The 8,643-nt window shown below is 50.3% G+C and overlaps 1 protein-coding gene across 1 annotated transcript; it reads right to left on the reverse strand.

Moving 5' to 3' along the window:
* Window positions 1-248: 248 nt before the first annotated feature.
* On the reverse strand, window positions 249-5,784 carry Dbx1 (developing brain homeobox 1). The gene is made up of 4 exons (NM_001009644.2): window positions 5,283-5,784; window positions 4,374-4,475; window positions 2,256-2,458; window positions 249-1,554 (listed from the first exon to the last, which is right to left on the reverse strand). The coding sequence occupies exons 1-4, from the start codon at window positions 5,647-5,649 to the stop codon at window positions 1,219-1,221; spliced, it is 1,008 nt and encodes a 335-aa protein (NP_001009644.1). The 5' UTR covers window positions 5,650-5,784; the 3' UTR covers window positions 249-1,218.
* Between the last annotated feature and the right edge of the window lie 2,859 nt (window positions 5,785-8,643).

Raw genomic sequence — 8,643 nt, forward strand, 5'->3', positions numbered from 1 at the left:
CAGGGGAACATGCAAACCACTGCAGGTGTGAACAACCCGACTGCCCTGCACAGGCCTCTTGCAGCCCATCCCTTTGGTCTGGGAGAATGGGAGGTTAGTTGCAAGCCCAGCTTCTTGGTCCACTCTTACTTGAGCTGTCGCTTGTCAATTAGCATAAAGGGTTATATTTTAATAGTTTGCCTCCTGGGTATCCACGAGACCAATCCTGTTTCTTTTGTGAATTAATGATGCCCTTTAGCCATCAAATCCATTCTACTTTTTATTTGGCATTTGTCCATTTGATACATATATACATATATAAAAAGTCTGTACATGGTAAAAAATACAAAATAAGCATTTCCTTATAAATTATGAAGTTACACAGCTACCCTTTCAAACTTTAAAGACCATTGCAGAGAAAAATACGCAGCCAGCCCTTCATTGTGGTCATTCACAATAACCTCCGTATAAAATATCCATACAAAATATAGATACACAGTAGAGCACAACGCATGGAAGCCGCATGGACAGCAAAGCTGGGTGAAGCGCGTCAGAGAGGCAGACAAGTCCACACCCCAGTGCCAGCTGGCAGTTCGGCAAAAGGCTCCCCTTGAAATAGCAAAAGAACACAAAGCAGAGCGCCGGGGCGCACATGTCCTAGGTGTAGAGAAAGTTTAAATGTTTCAAAGTAGCATAGAAACAGAGACACGCCCTTCTCTACAGAGAGAAATCACTTCCTCCCGCCAAAGAAGCATCAAGAAAACCCCTTAGTGCTTTCCCTTAGGCAGGGAGGCGTGGCTGTGCCCTCACTCTCTTGTGGAATCTCTTATGTGAGAAGACCCGGATGGCTGACGGATACTTCCGGAAAGGTGGCCATCCAGGAAGTTAAGGGTCAGAGGCGTGGTGTTTGATAGGACCTGGCTCACGGTAAGCGCTGGTAGCGAGACTAGAGACACCCCTCTCCATACACGCCCTGCACACGGTGTAAAATAATTTGCAATAAATAGATCCAATGTTGCCCTTGGGAAAAAGACCCACACGTCTGTGGGAAGGGCTATTTAGAGGTGGCAGCAGCAAGGAAATGTCTCTGGAACAACAGAAAGGGTGGCGCCACCCCTGAGGAGGTGGTGGATCTGTTCTGAGAAGAGGCAGGATCCTGGATCCTGTACAGAGGTGGCCACGTGGGCGTTCCCTCTCCAGTTTCCAATTGCAACAGCACCAGAGCCGCTGCAGGGGCTCCTAGGACACAGTGATTTCCTCGTCCTCCTCACCTTCCTCATCCTCATCAGAATCAGAGAAGTCTGAGGGTTTACCCGGGCTGCTCGAGTGCGCTGGCGAGGCAGGCAGTGGCCCTTCCAGCAGGTGTCGAGGATCTGGGGGTGCATGGTAGGCCAGGCTGGCACCAGGACTATCTTCCTCCTCATCCCCAGGGCCCTTCTGGCCTACATCACTGAGGTCCGGATGAGGGTTCAGTTTTGTAGGGAGGGTCTGCTCTCGGCAGCCCCCGCTAGACAGGAGCTCCCGCTCTTTGGAGTTCCGCCACTTCATGCGTCGATTCTGGAACCAGATTTTCACCTGTGAGGGAAGAACCGGAAAACCAGTTAGTGTCTTGCTCACAGTGAGGGGGGTTGCAGGTTAGGGTGGTTGGGGCAACCCTCAGGAGCCAGACTTGGGGACCACGGAGGAGGGCGCTGTCTTTCCTGCCTTCAAGGTGATTTCTGTGGGGTTTTCCCCAACAGCCTTGTACTCCCTTTTTACTCCCGCTCCACTCATCTACCTACCTGCACATCCAGGCTCGTTCGATTGAATTCGTGCATTCATCCACTCACCCCCATAGCTATGACCCACCCATCCAATTCATGCATCTATGTACCTATTCATGTAACCATCCACCTACCCCTATACCTGCATACACCTATCCATGCACACATCCATCTGCATACATACCTATCCTAGCGTATACACCTATCCATCCACATATCTATTCAAGTACCCTTACATCCATCCATCCTCTCCTTCAGCATCTGACTCAGCTGGATGGGTGGGGGGAGGTGAGCCTAGTAAGATGGAAAGGGGGGAGGGGAGCGGTGGAGGGGGCGGGAAAAGGAGGCTGCTCTAGGGAAACCTCAAATAACTTGGCACTCATGCTCACTCCCTCGCTAGGCCTGGGTTTCCCCAGCTGCTCCTCCAGCCCAAGAGGCATCAGAGAGCTCTCGCAATTGATTAGCATGGGCTAGGGTGCTGCGTGAGGGTGGGGCGGTGGAGGCTGCGTGCACCTGCGAGTCCTTCAAGCCCAGCTTGGAAGCCAGCTTTTTCCGGTCTGGCTTGCTGATGTACTTCTGTTTCTGAAACGTCTTCTCCAGGGCTTTTCGCTGCACGTCAGAGAACACGGCTCTGCGCAGCATGCCCCGGCGAGGCTTGCCGCGAGCGGCCAGCGGCCAGGAGAAGGTACCAGGAATAGGCACGACGCTGGAGGAAGCTGCGGGGTGAGGGAAATAGAGAATGAGCCGGGTGTCCTGCAGAGCCGAGCATCCGCCTCTCCCGGGCCGTTTTCGCTAGCTTTCTGCCTCCTTTTTTCCCCTCGGGTCCCTTTATCTCTTTAAAGCACTCCTTTCTCTCCCGGTAGAGAATAGACGCAGAACCTACAACCTGCCCGAATGAAAGGCTCTTTCCGCACAAATGACTTTCCCTTTCAACCGTGCAAACCCGGATTAGGAAAAACCACGAAAACAGTGACCACAATTGCCTGTTGCTTTCCCCCCACTTCCATTCAATGGTCTTAGAGAAACAATCCGCACCAACCAGCTTAAATGGCAACAGAATAAAGAAAATTACAGGAATAAAAATAATCCCACGGAGACCACTCAGCACACCTCCACTCCCCCTCCCCCCAAAACCCACGGACTCGCAATCACCATGGTCCCATCTGTACCTTTTAAAACAAGGTACTTTGCTGGTTGGCAGACAGGGAAAAATCTGCTTTGGCTTTAAAAAAAAATCCAGTCATTCATCGTTTTTTAAAACTACATATGATTTTTCTGCCTCCCCCACAACGTAAAGAAATCGTTTTGAATACAAGGAAAGTGGCGTCTAATTAGCACATTGACCGCTTCCCACTGGGAATTGGCGCTATAGAAAGGGGGAGAGTTTCGCTTTAAGGGAGAGAAAAAGAAAAACAAAAAGAAACAGAGACGCTAACGAAGCGTGAATGGTAATTGTGTAGTAATGAACTAACCGCAAAAGGCTATGGACAAGCAGCGAGAGCCATATATTACCGGGACAAAAGAGATTTACACTCAAGCTAAACACAACTGCAGGCTGAGACCATTGGGAGAGCGGTGATGGCAGAGGCTTCTCTACCCCCAATCTTTCACATTAAATGGACACGAAAAGCTATTTATAAAGCTCGGGTTGTTTTTGTTAGACCATTGAGACCCAGGAGAAAGGAGCAAATTCCATTGTGGGCAAAAGCCTGAATGGTGGTGGTGGAGAGTTTCTTCTCTCCCTTAAAAAAAAAAAATGCGTGGCTAGTTTCTTTTGCTGATATTGGGAGTGCTGTCCTGGTCCTGCCCTGCCCCCACCCACTGCACCCAGTCTCTGGCCCCTTCTTATCTAAGGGGTCTTCCTTGATTTTTAAGCAGCCGTAAAGTGTTCGAGGCAATGCTTAAACACTCCTAATTCTTAGGATGAAAACTCTTGAGGGTGTTTTGCCTACTCTAGACCAAGACCCAGAGACGGATTCTGCCAACTGTTTCTTCTTTTACAAAAAGAGCCCACGGGCAAGTTATGGGTTTGGGACATGAAATTGGCAAGCGCAGGTTAGGGTCGCGGGAGGATCTAGGCTTCCTACCCCCAAGCAACCCCAAGCATCCCACACAAGAGGGCACCCCATGTGGTCTTGTGGGAAAAAAAAAAAGCAGCCCTGAATGAATGTTAACGAGAAATTAGCTGCGGCTGGTAGGTGTTTTTCGGCGGCGTGGAGGAGCGAGAGCCGGTCTGCGTGTGGTTGCCCAGAGGAGCTGGCCAATTGGTCACGGTGCTGAGACCTTTGTGGCGAATGGTGGCCAAGTGCACCAACTCTGTGGGAAACGGCGGCGTGAAGGGATGCCAACAGCTCCTCGCCGGGAAGGGAACCGCCTCAAATGCGGACCATGACAATTCTTGCTAATTTGTAGAGCAGGGAATTGGTGCGTAGTGTCAAGCAGTCACTGCTTGTGCTAAATGGGGTATCAAATTGGCGCGACGGATTCGTGAATGTTGTACGCCTCGCAACCTCTGAACCAGAGCGTAACCCCGAGGGGTGGACGGAGAAATACGACTTCAGGGTAGGGAGCGACGGCCGGGACTGGGGCGGGCTGTCCCGCCCGGAGCGAAAAAACGCCAAAGAGACCTACCTGGAAAATAGGAGGATCTGATGAAGGGTTGGAACGAGCCTTCGAAGTATGGAAAGGCGAACGTCTTGGGAGGGGGACTCTGCAGCAAAGCCGGCGAAGTTTCTAGTAGGGCGGGGGAAGAGAGATAGGATTTGGTCATGTGCTTGATCACTGCGTAGCGCGTCACACACACGATCTAATTAACACTGCAGCAGGCATCTTTTTAAAAAAGATTTGTTTATTTATCATATTTATATATGTACACTGTAGCTGTCTTCAGACACACCAGAAGAGGGTATCAGATCTCATTACAGATGGTTGTGAGCCACCATGTGGTTGCTGGGATTTGAACTTAGGGCCTCTGGGAGAGCAGCCAGTGCTCTTAACCACTGAGTCATCTCTCCAGCCCCAGAGGCATCTTTCAAAAATGTAGTCTCTGAGTAAAATAAATTTGTGTAGTATCATCTCATTTGTGCCCCCATCCCATCACCATTCCAGAGACTTAGGCAAATAGGGAGGGTCTGGTGGGGTCTTGCAAATCCATCCATAATAGTACAAACCAACTCAATAAACATACGTACGTGTTGGATTTAAAGCAAAAAAAAATCTCTTTCCTAGTCTTGAGGGTGGGAACGCAGACGCCAAAGCGCTTGCGCTGAGACGCCAGACTAGGGCGCTGAGACGCCAGACTAGGGAACTGCACTCAATGGTCCCAGGGCTCAAGTTCATTTTGAGGATACCCATAAGGCCTGAGACTTTTCCTCCCCCTAAATCCTCGATACCTAAGTTTCATAACCAGTGACTTGGGCCTTGAGGTCTGAATTCCTGCGTGGAACTGTGTACCAACAAGCGCAGAGGAATTAGTCTGTGAGGGATTGAGTGCATGTCCGGCCGCTGGACGTGTACGTCGAGGGCACGATTGTTACTTACCTCTTCTGGGCGCGGACGAAAGGATGGCATTCACCCCAAACTTCAGAAACGTGGGCTCGCTGGCCGGGGAGAGGGCGGTCTGTGGAGAACTGCCCCTCCGGCTCCCGGACCCAGGAGAGCCCAGGTCCGAGGTCCCAGAGTCGGCGAGGGCTGTGGGGGCCTCCTGCCTCGGGGGTGACAGGCTGGCAGTGGGTATGCTGCGGGGCAGGTAGGTGGGGGGCCGGCTGATGCGGATCAAATCTTCTACTAGGAAACTAGAGTGGCCAGAAAATGCGGATTGAAGGGACTGGGGCAGTGTTAAGGTGGGCGTGGGTCGCAGGAGGCTAGGGTATCCCGCGGGGGGCGCAAGGAGGCCGGGGAACATCATGGTCAGAGCGGGGCTGGTGCTGTAGCCCCCTTTCCTTGGCCGGAGGGCAAGCTCCTGGCTTCCCACCCCTCCCGCGGTGCCCTCTTCAGCTCAGTATCCTGGTAACCGTCCTACTTGGGCGTCTGCAAGTCTTCTGTGGCTCTCCAGTCCAGGAGATGGTTTTATAGTGGCCCGCCCGCTCCAGCGCTTTGAAAACTGACAGCTCTGACAATGAAGTTCAACAAAGTTCTCCACTCGGGCTTCATTCGCGGGAGGCTCCGGGCTCTCTGATTGGTTCAGAGATGCAATTTATGATTGGATTAGTCTTCATAAGCATGGCCCTCACAATGGGGCGGCAACAAAGGCCGGCGCGCATCAACGCTGTGCATCGACGGCCTCTCTACTATACAGTGAGCCCCCAAAGCTCTCGCTGGAGGTTTTTGTTCTGAAGCAACACCCGGGCTAATTAAATGCCTATTTAGAAGTTTCAGATGACATCTTGCCTCATAGAAAAGGAATTATTTAAAGAACCCACTAAATTTATTTGCGGACCCCTGCTGAGTCTAGAAAATAAATCAATAAATATTCATAGAACTACATCTCCAGGCTATCGGTAAAATAACTCTCCCTTGTGTGTGAGGTGCCCCGTGTGGAAAATTTCAAGCCTTTAAGCATGAAAACATACCGGTCTCCAGCTATTTCTCACTCAATGGGACGCAAAGCAGATGCCAGGGATGGGTTAGAAGTTCATCTCTCACACTTGGAAATAGAAACTCCCGTGCTATCCCACGACAGTCCGTCGGGTTTGGGAAGACTTGAGGGGTGTTGTTTTGGTTTGGTTTTCGGAGAATAGTTCAATTCCAAAGTTGGTGGGAAACTGTTCACTTCTAATTCCCAATAACCTGGAAAGAGGGAGGGAGAGAGTGAGAGGAGGAGGGGGACCCGGAGAAGGAGAGAGGGGGAAGAGGAGGAGGGAGGGAGGGAGGGAGGGAGGGAGGGAGGGAGAGAGAGAGAGAGAGAGAGAGAGAGAGAGAGAGAGAGAGAGAGAGAGAGAGAGAGAACTTTTTTTGGGACTCTGCCCCAGCCCAAGGACTGGTCCTTGGAGGAGGAGCCCGGCAGAACCTAACCAGATTGGGAATTCCACTTGGGAAGGGCTCAAACCCTTGAAAGCATTAGCCTCCGGGTAGCACAAACCTGTTAGGGTCTCTTTTTCCCAACCTTTAGGAGCATTGACGTTCACTACTCTCTTTGTTTAAGCCAGAGTCCTTGAAAGTTATGACACAACTCAGGGTATTTCGAATTGCTTAACTCCCGCACGTTTATTTGTGCCAGATTCTAGGTTCACTGCAAAGTAGAAATATGTAAAAACTACGAGGAAGAACTAAGTTCACAGAGAAAAGACTCTCCGAAGTTTAGTGTCTCCAACCAGAATCCTGGAGAGCCTCCCTTGGCTTTCCTCGGTCAGGGCTGAGGTGGCTCTGAGCTTCCACTGCCCGGTTTCTGGCTCGGCTCGGCAAGATGACAGATGTGTTAAATGTCCCATTCATTTCTTTAGTGCGATTGAACCCTCCCCAAAGAGAAGTGTGCAGCCCTGCTAGGCAGCCCTGATCCTATTAGCCATGAACTAACTGTCACTTTCAGCTGGTTTTCCTTTTTGCTTTTTAACACAAAGCTTTCTCAAAAAAAAATCTTATTAACCAGCCTATTTCTCTCGATGGTTTTGTTCAGGGCGTTTTGTGCTGATGATCACCATGTCGTTGCTTTAACCATTCATGAAAGTGCATCTGCGATGTATATCACATTAAACCAGAAACGGAGCGCACTAAAGCTCTCCCTTGATTCAAATTAAAAAGTTATTTAGGGCCAGACTCTGGGGGTGAATTCATGCTTGAAGATTGGTGGAACTGCAGAGTTTCGGAACCCGGGGCTGTTCCTGTATCAGGAGGAATAGCTGTCTAGAATGACCAGATCAGATAAATCAGATAAGTGGCCATTTGATTATAGACCTAGTACCTCAGGATCCTGTACATGTAAGATCTGTTGGGAAGTTTTGAAAGTTCCTCTTTTTAAAAGTTCTTCACAAAACAAACTAAAACTCTTTTTTCTCCTCTCCTCCTTCTTTCCCCTTTTCTCCATTTCCCGTTTTTTTTCTCTCCAATCTCCTCCCCTCTTTCCCTCCCACCCCCTTATTTCCTACCCTTTCCCTTTACCCACCCCCCTGCTGCCCACCCCTGCTGCTCCCCCACTCCCGACGCCCAACCCGGTTCCCACATTCGAGGCAGCTCTGAAATTCTGAAGGTCCTTGTGACTACAGGTGCCAGAATTCCTATCCATCAGGCACTTCCTCTCTTCGGATGAAGAGTTCAGCCTCAACCTGCAGAATTTGCTAGGTTTCTGCAAAGAAAGAAAGGACCAGAGAGCAGCCTGGGTCTTCCAAGGTCCCGCTTCTCCTCGAGGTTACTTCCGCTAAGGTGTGGTTTTTGCAACCCTGGCAGGCTAGCTACCTTTCTCATTCTCAGGCTTCTCCATAATCCAAACGTAACTAAAGCGCTGCTTTCACAGGCCACCCAAATTCACTTTAAAGTAGCTCTCTACCTTTTGCTGAGACCTCTTAAGAGTTCCTCTGGTGCAAATAGCAAAAGTGAGGGGTCGCGGGGGGGGGGGGGGATGGAGAGGGGGAAGCAAGGCTGGCCACCATTGAAAGAGCAAAATTAAATCCTAAGGAAGAAAAAATATCAGGAACGGATTTTAACTTTAAAGTGATTTCTGAAACGAGCCTTTTCAAACTCGTGGCCACCGCAGGCCACGCGCATGGCGGGCGCGCCTAAGTCCTGTGACTAATGCCATTTGACCTGAGCTCGAGGGTTTTTGTGAGTCCTGACACTTACTGTAACATCGTTATCTTCAAGTTTATTTCGGAGAAAACATTCCCATTCTTAAACCGCAGTTGAGCTTTCTGCCTGTTTCTCTTTCCAGGGAAGAAGGTGCACACCTTTAATCCCAGCGCAGGTAAAG

This window comes from Rattus norvegicus, chromosome 1, assembly GCF_036323735.1.
Source record: "Rattus norvegicus strain BN/NHsdMcwi chromosome 1, GRCr8, whole genome shotgun sequence".
Classification (NCBI taxonomy): domain Eukaryota; kingdom Metazoa; phylum Chordata; class Mammalia; order Rodentia; family Muridae; genus Rattus; species Rattus norvegicus.

Coding starts and splice junctions, on each gene's coding strand:
- Dbx1 (NM_001009644.2), bottom strand. CDS start 5,649: ATGATGTTCCCCGGCCTCCTTGCGCCCCCCGCGGGATACCCTAGCCTC. Junction 2,459..4,373: donor CAGATCCTCCTATTTTCCAG/GTAGGTCTCTTT, acceptor CTCACCCCGCAG/CTTCCTCCAGCGTCGTGCCT. Junction 1,555..2,255: donor TGGGCTTGAAGGACTCGCAG/GTGCACGCAGCC, acceptor CTTCCCTCACAG/GTGAAAATCTGGTTCCAGAA.